The sequence below is a fragment of the Xenopus laevis genome, chromosome 2L, assembly GCF_017654675.1.
Source record: "Xenopus laevis strain J_2021 chromosome 2L, Xenopus_laevis_v10.1, whole genome shotgun sequence".
Taxonomy (NCBI): domain Eukaryota; kingdom Metazoa; phylum Chordata; class Amphibia; order Anura; family Pipidae; genus Xenopus; species Xenopus laevis.
The window spans coordinates 150,077,416-150,095,112 of NC_054373.1; the positions used below are offsets into that span (position 1 = coordinate 150,077,416).

Genomic DNA, 17,697 nt, shown 5'->3' on the forward strand with positions numbered 1-17,697 from the left:
ATAGGGTGTTAAAGGGGTTGTTCACCTTTAAAGTAACTTTTAGTATGATGTAGAGAGTGATATTCAATTGGTTATTGTTTTTTATTATTTGTGCTTTTCCAGTTATTTTGCAGCTCTCCAGTTTGCAATTTCAACAATGTGGTGGCTAGGGTGCAAATTACCCTAGCAATCATGCACTGATTTGCATAAGAGAATGGTATATGAATAGGAGAGGGTCTGAATAGAAAGATCAATAATAAAAGAAGCAATAACAGTACATTGGTAGCCTTACTGAGCATTTGCTTTTAGATGGGGTCAGTGACCCCCACGTTAAAGCTGAAGAGTCATAAGAAAGGCAAATAATTCAAAAACCATAAGAAAGAATTAGCCATTCTACAACATACTAAAAGGTAGCTTAAAGGTGTCTGCATTGAGCAATAAACAATTCTTGGATTCATTAATCCCAGATACAAAAAGCAAGCAAGAATTCAGGAAAATTTTTCAGGTTTGTATTGAAAACCTTCATACATATTGAATTAGCTCAGTGATATATTTTTCTTTGTATTTGCAAGGATTATCCATTGGTGATCAGCGGACGCATGAGTAATTCTTTACGCTTTTTTTATGCACATGCATATTAGCCAGTGCTTATCAACGTTATTTAAAGTGCATATCGTAATCCTATAAATTTACATATACACTGTTTAGGTCTATATGCTGCTGCTATATGATGCTGCTGTCAAACTAAAGATATAATTGTACCTAAAGGTCATAAATAAAAGTGGAAATTCGTTTTTAGTGTGTTTTTTTTTATGTGGAGGTGGCATGATTAATGATGTACTTACCTGGGAAATTGTATATGTTAAGGACCAGAGCTTGGTCTATGTAGGGTAGGGGGTAGGTGGTTTTTTAATAAGGGGTTTACGTCTCCTTTAAGACATAGGGGTTCAGAACATACTTTCGTATGGACAGGAATAGTCAGACAGGAAAAATGGTCCATGGAGTGATAAAGGCACTGTTACTTTAAAGTATATTGTGCAGCAGAGGCCAACAGTAACAATTGAGCAGCTCACGGTTATATCTACAAAAAGAAATGAAGCACAGGGTGTTAGAACATAGCATACATGCTGACCTTGGAAGCCTTAGGCTTTAAACTGGAACCATTCGAGACTTGGTGGGTTATTTATCGAAATCCGAAAATAATGAATTATTTTCTGAAAGTTAAGGTGGCCATACACGGAGAGATTCGCTCGTTTGGCAGTCGCCAAACAAGCGGATCTCTCCCCGATATGCCCACCTTGAAGTGGGCAATATCTGGCGCTGATCCGATCATGGGCCCTAATGATGGCTAACGGGAACGCATCAACGAACTGATGCAGCCGCGATCCGATGGGATTTTTAGACCCGTCCGATCGACATCTGCCCGACTTTCGGCCAGATATCGATCAGTCTGTCGGCAGCTTTTATCGGCCCGTGTATGGCCACCTTTACTCCAATCAAATCCGCACAGGTTTTTTCCTCTTATTTATGACTATATTTTTTAGAAAATCTCCTGTGCAGAAAAAAAACTCGTGAAAAAATTTGAATCCTACAAACTTTTCGGATTTGACGCCCGAAAACAACAAGATCTTCGGATTATTGCATGCAACTCAGCACAGATCAGGATATCTTTGGGACTTCTCCCATTGACTTCTACATGAACTCAGCAGGTCTGAGTTGGAGTACTTTTTGTTTTTCCACAAAAAATTCAGATTTTATAGTAAAAAAACCTAGAATTTCTTTTTTGGCATTCGGACTTTAATAAATAACCCCCCTCATGTCATTGTATAAAATGCACCTGATTTTAACTATATTGGCTGTATTTTGTGGTTCTACATGTGCCGCGAGATACAGAACAGCACAGGGTTTCTTGCAAAGCAGAGAATAAATTATGCATGCAACAAAACATATGACAATTAAATAAAAATAAGTAGAAATAAACCTCTGCTAATAAAACAGCATCATTTTGAAATGTTGTGTTTTAAGTTTATATACTCCTTTTTAGCCACTGAGATGTGTCACCAAATATCCAGTTCATCCAAATCATTTTATAGCCTTCTAGCAAAGAGCCTACAAGCCACATCTTAAGACATGTAGTAGAGTGAACTATAACTCAGGCCCAGTGGAATGTATTTTAGTACAGTAATTGCTATTTCTTGTATAAAACTGTGGTTTATGCATCTTGTTGTTTGAGTGACGATGCAGCATATCTAATAAGAGGAATAAATAAATTGGTGGGGAAAGGCTGCTGCTGCCAATATGTAAGGAAGACCAAACAAAGGGAACAGAAGAGAACTTCTAGCTTTTGTGTGTTATTAATTCATATCAGATGTACGTGATTATCATTAGGTATGAAAATTATGGAATGTACACTATATAGCCAAAAGTATGTGGACACCACTTCTACTTATTAGAATTGCCTAATTGAAGACATCACACTTATGCTTCCTGCTTTGTGGCAACAGTTTGGGAAAGGCACGTTCCTGTTTCAGAAGGATAATAGCCCTGTGCAAGGTCCATACACAATTAGTTTGTAGACATGGCAGTAGAGAAAATTGAGTGGCCTGTACAAAGCCCTGACCTCAACCCAACTGAACACCAGTGTCATAAATTGGAAGGCATGCTCTTCCCACATCAGTACCCAACCTCAATGGTGGAAGCCTTTCTAGAAGAGTAGAGGGTAAAGACTCTTTTAGCAGCAAAGGGAGGACCAACTTCACATTAATACCCTTGGATTTTCAGTGAGATGTTAGACAGACACATACTTATCACTATGTAGTGTAGCATTGTTCTTTAAAACAAATAGACTGATAATAACAAATAATCTTCCTGAAAATGCTATTAAAGTAAACATAAAATAACAAAGAAGTAGGATTTTTTATGGAACAAATAAATACTAAATGTGTCACAGTGATTTAGTCTTGTATTGTGCTCCATAATGCCTTTTATGGACGGAAAACAAAACAAAAAAACCCCTTCATATTAATAAAAAACAAATACAATCAGTAAAATGTTTCTCTTATTAAAAGCAGACTGTGCATTTAATATTCCGCACTGATAAATAGCCAGATAAATGACTTCTTATCCCTATGTAACTCAGTCCAGCAAGTTGAAGGTATCACAAGAGATTGTGTCTTTGAAGGGCACTTCTTCAGCTAATTTATCCCAAAGTTTGCTCCCTTGGGGTTAGGGTCTTATAGCACCAGTGCCATACAGTTTGGGCTGGTTTGTCTTCTTACGGTTAAAATGTTTGAAGTCAGTGTTCCAAAATATCAAGATGCATTTAAAAAAAGCGATCTGCAAAAAAAATGTCTAAATGTAAAGATGTCAGTTGATTTCTAATGTTCTGCTGGCAAGACCCAAGAATATTTCTATGGAGAAACTGATCCAATATTTGTAAGGAAACAAGGAAAACGTCATTGACTGCACTCATAATTGTTTGATTTAATCTGTAAAAACGAGTAGATGATGGAGAGAGACTGCAGATTTGAATCCACAATTTCCATTTGGCTCAAGACACTAGCATTTTGGTGCAGCCCTGTGTTCATATTATCTGCCTGGTTTTAGGTTTATCTTGTTTTACATTAGTTACGTAAGGCACATTTGTAAAAAATAACATCTGTGGAGGACAAAATGAGAATTCTTGTATTTTCGATGAAATCCAAAATAGGTCACTTTGGTCATTGATGGATCCTTTCCTAAGGTCCAGTGCATTAAAAAGGCACTTGAGGCATAGTGGTAGCTGAAACTACTAGTACCCGCCAGCTACCATTTCACATTTAGCTGAAACCCCAGCGTTGGTGAATGTCTGCAGGGTTGCATTCTGCAGTGGATGGGTGTTCACCTCGTGCTGTCAAACACATGTTGGAACCCACATTTCTAAGTAAACGGTCCTGTATGGAGAAAGAATTTCAAATGTATTTATATGTATATAGACGCAGGTCAAGCACATTGTATCATACATGTAATTACATCATGGCTAGAACTGTAAATGGTTGAGTGCAAAGAATACTGTATTGGATCCTGGGTGTAACAGTAAAGGTAAGAAATACTCCTGTTTAGAACCTGTCAACTTGCTTAATAGATGAAGGGGATTGGAGAAGTCGCAGGTCTTTACAAGGCTTTGTATTAAAGACTGTTGCATTTCAAAGACTAAGCTATGGTTAGTGATGAATAACACCACTGGTGATTATATGGCTCTTTTATGAAAGCATGCACAGGTGTACAGAGTTTAAATGGCGACACAGTTTCGCATGCTTTAACATGATATATAAATATACTTATGCCTATCCAAACACCTTGCAAGCAATTGTGAACAACGTGTAAAGTGCAAGGCTTCAAGGGGAACTAGCATGAAAATTAAAATTTAAATATAAGCTTAATCACACTGAAATAAACTTTCTATTTAGAATTCTTCACTATCCCTCTCTCAGCGTCTGTTTTTCTTCATTCTGTCTTCGTGCAGCAGTTGGGTGTCAGATTTTCATTGACAGCGTGACATCATTTCGTTACTTTGCCGACTTACTAACGAGTGCTGGTGTAAATTCGCTAGCGAAGTGGACCTACTCTAGCACTACTTCGAACCCTTACGCCAGACATGCGATATGGCGAAGGGACGTAACTACGCTAATTCACTAACTTGCGCCTTTTACTGAACGTTACCTTTTTGCGCCAGACTTGCCTTTGCGAGCTCAGACCAGGCGAAGTGCAATAGAGTAGATAGGGATTGCTTCAAAAAAAGTTGCTGGCGTCTTTTACTTTTTTAAGGGCGCTAGGCTGAAAAAGATCTAAATTTTTTTTGGGGGTAACTTCAGATCTTAGTGAAGTTTCCCCAATATATATATTATAGGGGGAACTCCCTTTCCTAGCAGATATATTAGGGCTCACTCAAATAATGGATTCCAGTGCAATCAAAATCTAACAAAATAACTGACTTTGGCACAAATTCTGCATGTTGAGGAACAGGATTTCTGTTGATTTTAATATCTTCTAGGCAAAAGTAGCCCGCCCCTAAAAGATATATTTGATTTAACTGTCTATCAAAGTCAGACACCAAACTCCTGAATGAAGGGAGAATGAAGAGAACGAAGGAAACGATGCAGAATATTTCATTGATTATATTTAAAAAATGTCTTATTTTAGTATAATGAAGCTTTTATTAAATTTTCATTTTTGTGATAGTTCCCCTTTAAGGATACAATCTTGGAGAAAGTGTTATTTCAAGGGTTCACTTAAAGCAGTGGTTGCCAAACTTTTTCAGTTCAAGCCCCCTTTAAAGATCTAACCCTTGGCCCGGACCTCTCTGGAATGTCCAACCCTTGATTATGGCTGCCTTAGCTCTTGAGGCAAATACAGATATAGGAAAATATTTGTCAAAATAGTAGTCATATTCATAACTTTAAGGGGCAGATTTATCAAGGGTCGAATTTCGAGGGTTAAAAAACCCTCAAATTTGACCCTCGATGTAAAAATCCTTTGAATTAGAATATCGAATTCAAAGTATTTTGCGCAAAAGCTTAGATCGAATAAAAATCGATCGATCGATCGAACGATGAAATCATTCGATCGAAGGATTTTTATTCAACCAAAAAAAAAAAACGTAGAAAAGTGCTGGGGAAGGTCCCCATAGCCTAACATTGCACCTCGGTAGGTTTAAAGTGGCGAAGTATGATGTCGAAGTATTTTTTAAAGAGACAGTACTTCGATTATCGAATGGTCAAATAGTCGAACGATTTTTACTTCGATTCGATCCAATATGACCAATTCGATGGTCGAAGTACCCAAAAAAATACTTCAAAATTGCAATGTTGCAATGTTGAAATAACACTTTATTTTTTATTCGAAGTATTCACTTGAGCTTAGTAAATCTGCCCCTAAGAATGTCTTTGGCAACAAAGACATGTTCGCCCTGACCTTCAAGTTTGGTGTATCTAGAAATGGACATTCTCCCCTGCTAATGACATTAACTGACCTTCAGAAAGAGCCTCCCCTGCTACAAGCCCCACAGTTTGGGAACCACTGCCTTAGATAGTGGCACCAACTCCTGCTTGTGTTCAGTGAATAATATGCTTAGGTCTTTAAGGCTGCTGGACTTACTGTAAGTGCCATTTGGACACAAAACATGCAGCTCAACTTTTGTGCAACGTAGATACTGATTTGTTTCTAAGTTTCAGATGGCTGCTATTGTGTGAGAATTGGGGGTAAAAGGCATACAATAACATTTTACACTTTGCAGAGTGCATTTTTGATAAATAAGTCCCTTACCTTCGTAAATTCCCATTCTTCATTGCCCGGCACAGTTGTCTTCTTTCCCTTGTACTGGCACTCGCCAAGCTCCACTTGCCCCGGACCATATTTAGAACGCAAACATAGTTGCTTTGCGATGTTGTGGCGCAGTTCCTTGTGTGTACTATATTCGAAATACTGCAGAGCAACAGAAACATCTTGCTTAATAAAAATTATTATAACAACAGTTTATATGAACGGCGATAGAAACAATTCAGTGGGGAGTGAGAAACACACAGCTTTTTATTTTTAGCTGCATATTAGAGCAACCTTGGTTATAAATTGGGTAGTAGTTCTAGGAGAGTCAGGAATTCTAAGAAGTACTGTATTTGCATTAATAGGTGCAGTAAACTACAGTATATGGGTAAATGTATTAATTAGAGTGCACCACGTATTTTGGGTACACTACAGTACTGTGACATGCAGATATATATATATATATATATCCACATATAATTCCACAATGTGTTCTCAGCACTCTTACGAGGGAATGTAATAAAAATCGCTAACAGAAAAACTATTTGCAATGTGAAAAGTTATGCCTTTGCGCGAACAAATTTTGTTTTGCGTGAATTTAATATAGCTTTTGCGAATCCGGAAACTGTTTAGCGACCACTTCCGACAGTGGAAGACTGTTTAATAAAACTTCTTACTGAAAAAGTCGTTGTTTGCTCAAAAAAAAATTACGACACCTTCAAACACTTCTTAAAAGTTGGCAATGCACAATTAAAATTCGCAATGCAATAACAGTTGCACAATGAGCACAATATGCATTGATATATTATATATGATCATATTTTTTGCTAAATAACAATGGACTACATTCTCTGACAGATCAATCGGAGCACTACATTAATACATATATACAGTTTATGATTTGCTACCAAGTTAAGGTTTAGTGTATGCAATCAGAAATATAGTATCTTTACTGCATAGTATCCTGGCTGCATAGGATGACTGTATTAATACAGAACATGCATTTTAATTGAAACAGCCAACCCAGGGTATCAAACCCACAATAAAAAAAATTATATTAAAAGAAAACATAATTCTAAGCAACTTTCCAATATACATACATTATTAAGCATTTTCAGTACTTTTAAAGTTATTTGTAAAAACAATTGCTATTTACTTAACTCCTGATTGTTACTTTTTAAACAATGTTGCATAAGTCTTAGTTCCCCAGCAAAGACAGGCCTTGTCTTACATTGTATCAACAGTCACCAGGGCAGAGAATAGAAAGGGACACACAGACTGCTTTCAATAGAAATACATATACAAATAACTTAACAACCATAGAAAAATTGGAATGAATGTATATTGCAAAGTTGATTAGAATTAGGGTCTCTTATTAGGTTGACATTCCCTTTAGACTTACATTTCTAACTTTACAAAATACAGCCCATAGGGTTATGTCACACACAGCATTTTTCACTGCTGGCAGAGAAACAGCATTGGAAAATGTTAATATTGTGCGGAGTACAAATGGATTTTTGAGCCAAAATCGACCAGCTGACAAAATGCCGTGTACACAGCACATACTGTAATGGCTAAAGTTATCCCTCATGTCACATATTATAAATCTCAATACAGAGTGAGCTGTATAAAATATGTTGTGCCAAACTGCATACAGTGTAAGTGACCTGATGTTTTTTTTCATTCCAGCACTGGCTTTAGAATAGAGAACAGAAATAATGTTACCAGCCTTTTACAAATGACAGATTATACTATTTCATAATAACTGTTGGATATTTGCTCAAGCTATTATTGAACTACTTTCCCCCTAATGAAGTACATAGTTATGAAACACGTCAGACCCTGAGCTAACATTCCTTTTTAACTGATGTAACTAATAAAGACCTTTTAAGTGAATACGAACCTGAGTGATCATTGACCCCAGGAGTGCGCTGCAACGTTTTGGATCTACTTTCCCCCTAACCCTTGACAGTTAAAGGCTAGAGAGAAATAGGTTCTATTTAAGTATTTTTCCAAATTGGGAACCTTGATATTGCTGCATTGAACTTACTCTTAGCTGGCCATGCCCATCATAAAATTTTGTTTCTTACAAGTAGTGGTGCAGCTAAAAAGTACCTGGTTGCCACCCATTCCATGGCATGGATACATTATCAGCGGCTTTCCACCATGATTGTTCTCCCCTACATCAAGGCACTTCTGTGCTCCTTCATTTTTAACCTGTAAGAAAAAATAAGGTTCATCAAGGAACACTTCGAGCATAATTCCATATGCATGACATCTGTATCTTATTTTGCTGGTGAATGGGGACAGTTAATGGACTATAATAAGTGAGAATGAGTCAGAATCACAGCACTGTAAGAAAGCAGATCACTTAAAAATTGAGGGACATTTTTCAACTAGACGGGTGGTACTGATCAACATGCATTTATTAGTCCAGGTTACAATTCATAGATACACATCAGAAAACAGTGCAGTCAATAAGGTTTTTGGCAAAAATGGTTGAGCATAGCTCCCTCTGGTGGGTACGGAAAAAGCTAATCTAGGCAAAAAAGTGTCATATTTGCAAAGAAGAACTTTGCATGGTACTAAAGACATAAGCTTAGTGTTAACAAAGCTGCAATTGCAGCCATACTGTTGTAATATTATTATCATATGCTACTACACTTTACTAGAAGTTCGAGTCAGGGACTCAAACAAAGAGGAGATCAAAGCAACATTTCTAATTGTTATGATGTTTTAACATTAAACTCATTTATATGCTGTTATAAAAAGCGTCAAATAATTACATCTCACGTGCGTTTACGTATATTTGTTTTCCTAAATGTATATAACAGAGTATTAAATCCCAAATGTGGGCTTCCTACATTATCAATGAGCAAGCATAGTTAGGTCAATAAGTATGTAGAAATGCTGCACAATACACATTTACCAGCTTACAGATTCATCAAATCTTTCTGATGCATCTGGCACACATTGCACACTACCCAATTCTGTAGAAAAAAGGGCATTTTCTGGTGTGCTAGTCTGTTATATATCTCATCATCATTCATTCATTAATATAGGACCAGCAAATGCTTTACAGTCATTTATAGCAAGAAGGGATCTTACAATGCTCTAACCAACCAGGGTTACATAATATAAATATGTAGGACCAGACCCTGTAAACAAGAGCTTACAATCTAAATACCTGTAGAAGAGATCAAACTACATTTTAGACAAACGAGGGTACATTACTTACCGCACCGGAATATGTTGGATCCCGGTCAGGTACAAACAATTCAGGATAGATATTTTCAAGGTACCATGTGAAGTTCTTACAGTGCAAGTCTGCCTTCAGCTTGAGTCTTTTAGAAACGTCCCCGAAGGATTTCTACAATATCAATGAAATAAAATATTGGAAAGCATGGTTACAAAGGAACAAACCAGCCAGTCTGCCCTGACACTAGCACTGACAGAGATATTCAATTGACTTTGTTTATTAAGCTGTATGCAACTGTTCTATTTTCCTACCACGAGATGGCAGATTAGGATTCCAAGCTCTTTGATCATGCAAATATAAGTTCTGAAAATACTGCAAACTGAATGTATGAATTGTGCCTTGCGAAGAGATGCAATTCACACGCCTCCTACACAGTAGAAACAGTCCTTAGTAGCTCTTATACAAGATTTCTGGGTGAAGCACAATAAGTATAAACTTAAGATAAAAGCACGTTAACCTCCTGTGCCTTTGGCAGACTTTCAGACTTGGTCCATGCGCAGTGCAGAATTGTTCTGAAGCACTCGGACTCTGTAATGCTCAAGGGCTCAGGGGATACGCTGTTTTAGCGTAAGCGATTATTAGAGTCCTGGGGAAAGGGTGCCTAACAGTTTGGCACTGCACACTGACTCAAAATGTCCTTGTCCTTTTAAGGGACTTCTACAGATGGTTTTGCTATCTATATGGCAACAAACCCCCTAACAATCAGCAATGTCTGTAGTGGTCCTAAAGCCACAAATGTTGCTTGAGATCTAGAATCCCACTGCAATTGGGCTTTGTGAGGGGTTCTAACTATACAAGGGCAAGCAGAAAAATAATGTTAAAATTATAATCATATGAAAACGTTCCAATAAAACATACACGTATACACATACATACATAAAAGAAAAAAAACGATGCATGTATATGACCTACCTCTTTAACCATTTTTGCAGCCTGATCATTCCTCCTGTAGTATATGATTTTGTAGTCATCCATCCACACCTCTGCCAGGCGCACCTGGTTCCTGGAGATCACCTGGGTACCCTTAGGGAAACTATGAGGACTCTTTGTGCGAAAAACATGACCAACCACAGAGCAGGGAATGATTTCCAGCTGCCCACCGCACTGCCAGACCTGGAGGAATATTGGTATGTGCCATTAGCAAAGTGCAGACATGAGTCAGGAGCTGAGTCACAGGCCCAGCATGTAACAGTCACTCTCATCCAGAGAATCATTATGCAGTAGCATGTGAAGCCTTCCTTAAAACTGACATAAATAGCATAATAATAATAATTACCCTGAAAGACATTTCCACATTTTCTCCTCCCCAGATTTCCATGTCTTCATCATAGGAGCCAATGTGTTCAAAGTAGGCTTTGGAAATGGAGAAGAGACCTCCGGCAAACGTAGGAGTCCTAGAATAGTGAGAGGCCATTGTTAGCAATCAATATACAGTTAACTAAAGTGAGCATTTTCATTCAAAGCTCCATTTCTTTATTATTTTATCTTCTGTCCTTGGGTTAGAAAAGATGAAGGATGTAGTAAGATGCTGCTCAGTCACATGGCCAGTGACTCTGTGTTGTGTTGATGGCAGTCAGAATATCTTGTGGACATCAGCTTTAAACTTCACCTTCAAAGAGGCATTTCTCAAACAAATAACTGCATAAGTGTTCAGAGGAGAACTTTCTGCATATTTACTTTTGGAAAAGTGCTTTATTCACATTGATAGGCAATCAAATCCCAAAAAAGTTGACCTGACTTTACAGTTTGTCCAGTTTTGACCCCCTGTTAAGTTCATATTTCTAGTGTTTATGTTCTGTACAATAATAAAGATGCAAAATGCGCTAGTACTTTTCTATCAGCACTGTTGAAATTACCGGTTTTGCTGGAAATGTATATTCATCAGTGTGTGACTGTAAGAGGACAAGTCTAAGAGGCTAAGTGATCAGGAGTCAGTTGTCAGCCAGTGGGTTTGGGTAGAGCAGAAGACTGCTCCATGAATACAGAATGAAGAGAAACAGATGCTGAGAGAAGGAGAGTGAAGATAAACTTGATTATTTCAGAAACAATGCAGAATATTTAGTTGTATTTAGAAAGTTTCTTATTTCCGTATGATGAAGCTTATATTAAATTTTCATTGTCGCGATAGTTCCCCTTTAAAGAAAGGGCTTCAATTTAAAAGTCCAGAAGCAATGGGGTCGGAGCAAGAGAACTAACAGTAGAACACATAAAAACGTAACTCTCTCTACTCTCCTGTTGAAATGCATTAAATCAGATTGCCAGCAAAAGGCAATTGGGTGTATCTACTATACTCAAATTGTAAGGCCAATCTAACCTGAGAAATTGCAAACAAATGGGAAGCAGCTATGGATATCCGGCTATCTATCTCCCACATACTGTATCTCATTACAGCTGCTTTTACATAGAGCCCATTTAATGGGCCAAAAATGTATTCCAACTGTTCTTGTTTCCACCTCTTCTAACATTTCCTTCTTCTGTTGCAAATATTAGGTAGGTATAAGATCTATTATCTGGAATGCCTGATGGCTTGACTTTTCCAAATAAGGTTTTTTTCTGTAATTTAGATCACCAACCCAATATATTGACACCAATATATGTATTCTAGTCAGGGGCGCGCCGGCAATCAGGCGAGTTGAGTTCTACTGCGCATACATCTGCCCTGGGAAATTTGAAGAAAGAAGAAGCAGGAATACTATTGCTCCGTGTTGCTCGCTGGCAGAACCCCGGGTCGGTGCAGTTTTTTGCTGATAGGAGCCCAGGGTGTCAGGTAGGTTAATACAATCATTTGGGGTGCCTAACATCTGGGACCCCCAAGTGATAAATCACTTTCCTTCTCCTTTAAGGACATTTGCAAGGTGAATAAAATTTGGCAATTCTGTTTGCACCACAATCTGGACATATGCAGGGCAAATATATTCACTGTTCGAATCTGCACTGCTGATAAATTCTCTCAAGTAGGTAGACATACAGAAAATATTTTTCATGAATTATTGTTAAGGTCTTTAACCTTAGAAGATCTGTCTGCAAATTGGGTTTCTTTGTTTTAGGATTCATTCTTGAAAGGAAACTGGGTTATGCATCAAGCAAGACAACTCAGTGCTATCTAGACAGAATTTAGTAATCTATGATTTCCCAGGAAGAAGAAGTCTCAGTACAGGTGACAAAAAGTGGGACATATTAGTAAATTAAGGAAAAAAAAGGAAAGTTTCATTGTTAACTCCTAGATTAGTGTAATTATAATCTGGTTGTTTATTTTACTGGAGATAAAAGTAATATCTTTAGATCACAAGTGCTCTATGTGTATGGATTTACCTGGTGGTCTATAAGATTATAAAACAGACCAAGCCCAAGAGGTTGCCTGCACATTACCAGACCGGTATTACTTACTTGATGGGATAGGTTTCATTTTTTCTCCGCAACTTCTCAGCTTCAGGGATTGCTTCCCAACCAAAAGTCAAACTCCAGTCAAAGTTTCCACGGCTGTGTGTTTTGCCATATTGGACCGGTTTGGCAAACTCAAAGCTGTTAAGATCTATAGTTGTGATGTCTGGACTTACAACAGCGGTGTAATCTTCTGCAATTCTTGACAACAAAGGCTCCAGCCAACCATGAAAACATTCACCTGGTTAATAGTGGAATTAAAGGGTTATTATGCTCAGTGAATTAAATGTGCATTTAGTAAGATATGTCTCCCATCTGCTCTGACCATTATATTAAGGAGCAGTTCAGTAGTAATGTGCTCTGGCATTGAAGGGTCTAATGTGACATTTCTAGAAATATGTCCTCTGATATTCTTAGAAAACTCCTTAAACACTGATTTAGGTGTAAGAAGAAGTTTCTCTTCAAAGTTCTTAAATACCTGTACATGGTTGAGAAACTCTCTTGTATGTTACTACAGGGGCCTTTTTGTTGGCAAGATACTTGATAGTTCACCATGTAGGAAAGATAACATCTCTCCCTGTGTCACATATCCTATTGATCAACTAAAACTATTGCCTATAATGTCTCAGTACTTACAGTGGGCATCCAGGAAGGTCAACACTTCACCCGTGGCAATGCTGGCACCCAGCAACCTTGCTGTGATTAATCCCTTTCTCTCTTTCTGTCTTGCAATTTTCACAATCTGTAATGCCTTTACATAGTCGTCCAGCTTTTCCTTCAGATATTCTGTAAAGACAGATAAATAACAATAAAAGGCATGTGGAAAAATTAAGGCAGGATATAGTTTGCTCCACTCTCCCTCTACTAACATAATATGGCACACACAAACAAAAATCTTTCTGTGATTATTAAATTACAGCCAAAAAGCGCCTATTGTACCAAATTAGTCAAATGGGTCTTAAAGGATAATGAACCCCTAAATTCACATTTACTGTATGATCTAACCTCCATAAGAATGTTTTTTTTTTGTTTTTTAGGAGGGTATCCTAAAAAAAAATTCCTATCTTTTTCAGCTTATCACCCAATAAAAAGAAAAAAACTCCAGCGTTTTTTGGGACTTAGAAAGATTTTTTTTTACAAACTCCTATCTACTCTATTGCACTTTGCCTGGTCTGTCCTGGCGAAGTAAACTCTGGCGAAAGAGGTAACGTTCAGAAAAATAAAATATTTAGTAAATTTGCGTAGTTTCGCCCCCTTCGCGTTAGGCTGCGAAGTTGCGCTAGTCTATCTACTTCGCTAGGGACACTTTTAGTAAATTGGCGAAGTGGCAAAAATAGCTTTGCCGGTTAGTGAAATTGCCCCCATGCCTCTTTACACCCTGGAGGTGTATACCCATGCATCTCTGGGTTAGCCACTGAACCCTACAGTCTACAGAATGGGTCAATATTGAGCCCTGTATTCTGTTTAATCTCATCAACAGATGGATTGGCCAAAATGGGTTTTAAAGAGCCTCCCATACATATCAGTTATTATGCAGGTAGGTCATAAATGACTAGATATCAATCACATCAGTCTAAAATGCCTGCTTAACATCTCCATTATGAACTGACAACATCTCAAGACATTTAAAATCAATAAAACAACTAAAAGCAATACCGACACAGAAGAATCAACTTGGTAACTAATGAACCAGTGTCTCACTAAAATCCAAAGTTGCGTCCAGGGCGCTGAACGCTGGCGAAGTTGCGCTAGCATTACTGTGCCAAGCGAAGCGAAGTTGCGCTAGCGTTGGCTAATTTGCCGGTTACCCCAAAAAAAATTTACACTAAATTTTACTCTATTTTGAAGCCTATCACCCTGAAAAAGGAAAAGACGATAGCGTTTTTTGGGACTTAGAAAAATTTTCAACTATTTTTTGAGGAACTCCTATTTAATCTATTGCACTTTGTCTGGTCTGAGGTGGCGAAGGCAAGTCTGGCGCAAGAGGTAACATTCAGTAAAATCCACATCTTAGTGCATTTGCGTAGTTACGTCCATTCACCAAAGCACAACAACGCCAGGCGTTAGGGAGCGAAGTACCGCTTAAGTCTCTCTCCTTGGCTAAGTACCGCTTAAGTCTATCTCCTTTGCTAGCGAAGTTCCGCCAGCGACCGCTAGAAAATCACCGAAGTAACGAAATGATGTCACGCTGGCGAATTTTCACGTTAGTCACTTCGCCCTTTAGTAAACCTGCCCCAAAAGACTTTTACCAAGGGTCTAACTCTAGAGGAAGAAGGCCCGATTGGTTTAGGAGGCCCCTGTATGGCACTTACTGATAACCTGTTTCAATATATGTTTATAAAAGACCTAATTCAATGAAATTCAATGAGATTCTAAAATGCAGCTAAAATACAGGGTCACAAAGCCAGGAATTATGTCACTAGCTATTATACAAACATTTTATATACAGGATCCTAGGAGAAGACCACATTTAAAGAAAACAACCATCCAAAAGAGGAAATGTTTACTACTTTCCCTACAAGCATACTCTTCATTTTTAGTGATAATTTAATTCCAAATGAACACAAAATATACTGTAATTCATGGCAAGGCAAATTTGTTTTCAGGAAGCAAGCACAAACACACAATAGTTTTGGCATGATCCACTGTAGAATTCGTTCATTTAATGAAAGGATAAAATCTTTAAGAAAAAAAAAAAAAAAGGAAAATCCCACAAGCTATGTTCTGTTCATGCCATTCTCTGGAGAACATTAATAGAAAATGAACTCTTTTGTAAGCATGTCATTCTGGAAACCAAATACTTTTAATCATCTCAAATACATTGCAAGCTTTAGAGACAAGCCTCGTTGCAGAGGCCCAAGCAGACCCAATGGAGTCAGCTATTTGATTAAGAACGATATCTATATCACGTATTACTTCTGAAAGACTGGAGGGCACATTGTGAGGAACAAAGAGTAAGTACGAGCACTTTTAATGTGAAAGAGGGTGTGTGCATTTGTACTCAGAACTTGTCAGGCTATGCACCAATCATGCACTCTCATGATGAGGCCTGAGCAACATACAGTACATTGTAGGGCCCCATTATTTATACAAAGTAGGAACATCCAACCTATGGTTCTTCAGAATTTAGTAAACTTCCATAACTGTTCAGCTTTCACCTATGTCAAGACAGCTATTTTGTTGTGATCCCACAAAGTTGGATTGGCCATGGGGAATTTAGGTTGTTCATTTTCAGCTTTGCTTACTAAACTAGTGATAAGTGGTATACATAACAAGGGGTATTATAACAATTACAACACATCCAAACATCCAATATCAATAAAAAGAATTACATTGGCAGTTAATCAAAACACCAGGCACCAGATGCATTTGAACTGCTGGAAACATAACTTACCATCTTCACTGGCGTCATCTACTAGAATGATCTCTTTCAGTAGAATGGCTGGTGAGGTGTATAAGACACTATACACTGTACGAAGAAGAGTCGACCAAGCCTCATTGTGAAAGACAATTATAACACTGGTTGTGGGCAGTGAAGGGCAGCGCTTGAACTTCTGCTCAATGCACCTGTAACATGGAAAAATGAAGAAGCTCATTAGCATTCAGTAACTGAAAGCATATTGGATCAGTCAGCTGATTAAATCATATTTAAAGCAAACTGACCCAATAAAGCTTTGTAGCCTTTATTTATTCCAAGCATACGGTCGCCTACTGTTAAGCACATTATGAGAGATGATGCTTGCCAAACTTCTAAATCACAGTCTGAAACATTAATTAGAAATATGTAGGGAAGGGTCTTTTGGATTCGGCTGCATTGTATAAAGCTCATTTCTAGCTTTTCAACACCAGGCTGAATGGTTCTTTACAGGCCGCATACCTCAGTTCTACTTCAAACAGGGGAAATGTTCCACATGAGAGCTCAGGTTTTCCTGCTGCCTTCAAATGAAACAATGATGCTCCTTTCATTTTTCCTACTGACTAGCCATGGAGACAGCTGTTACAGTTTTCAGATTTTTTTTATTGCTGTTAATAGTTTTCGAAAGGGAAGTTACTGAAAGGGGGTGGCTTCCCTACTTGAAATTAAATTGATTTAGGCACTTCTTTTTTCTCCTTGGTTTTACTGAAAAGCAGCCCCCCCAGGGAAGGCACTTTTTCTGACCTATTGTCATGGACACACCTGCCAAGGCAAGGATCGACACCCGCTGTGGAATATGAGCTTTCCCAAATCTTTCAGCTACACCAGAAACGCTCCCACAGATACAACAATTGTTAAACTCAGTCTGATGACCCACTGTAGCATGCAACAGTGCAGTTAGACGATCCAACTGAAAGGGCTCCGTTAAAGTACAGAAGTTGGAGTTAATAATGTTAATAGACTGCCTTAATTGACCTTAACGCAAATTTTCAACTAGAGTGTTAATTTGTTTCCAGCCTGAAATATTCTACTGGAGTTTGTAGAGACAATTTCCTCTATTACTCTCAAGTTATGATGATAGAATTTTTGTTTTTACTTATGCAAACTGGTAAACTCAAAATGGTTCATTTACCAACACAATTGCCACGTGCAAAGAAGTCACAATAATATACTCCCACTACAGTATTTTTTCACCAGAATTCCAAGCTAAGCTGAGGCACAACATAACTTGCTGCAAGTCGCATTAAATAAAGTAATTAATAGTGGATTTTCTTGCTTGGCAAATGCTCACAGCACTGAAAGTATAATTGGTGAGCAGGTGCAAGATAAATACTTTACTAACTGAGTTTATATCATATTAAGT

At 37.9% G+C, this 17,697-nt stretch overlaps 1 protein-coding gene across 4 annotated transcripts in view; it reads right to left on the reverse strand.

The window, feature by feature from the left end:
• Nucleotides 1–2,923: 2,923 nt before the first annotated feature.
• galnt6.2.L (UDP-N-acetyl-alpha-D-galactosamine:polypeptide N-acetylgalactosaminyltransferase 6 (GalNAc-T6), gene 2 L homeolog) overlaps nucleotides 2,924–17,697 on the reverse strand; it is a 31,761-nt gene continuing 16,987 nt past the window's right edge. For 3 of the 4 annotated variants that reach the window (XM_041580819.1, XM_018244721.2, XM_018244722.2), the window contains exons 3-11: nucleotides 16,314–16,486; nucleotides 13,556–13,705; nucleotides 12,926–13,160; nucleotides 10,815–10,932; nucleotides 10,451–10,651; nucleotides 9,518–9,649; nucleotides 8,395–8,496; nucleotides 6,283–6,441; nucleotides 2,924–3,911 (exon numbers count right to left, since the gene is read on the reverse strand). In XM_041580819.1, the coding sequence (XP_041436753.1) occupies nucleotides 3,798–3,911; nucleotides 6,283–6,441; nucleotides 8,395–8,496; nucleotides 9,518–9,649; nucleotides 10,451–10,651; nucleotides 10,815–10,932; nucleotides 12,926–13,160; nucleotides 13,556–13,705; nucleotides 16,314–16,486 (1,384 nt within the window). In that variant the 3' untranslated portion in view covers nucleotides 2,924–3,797. 4 annotated transcript variants of the gene reach the window in all.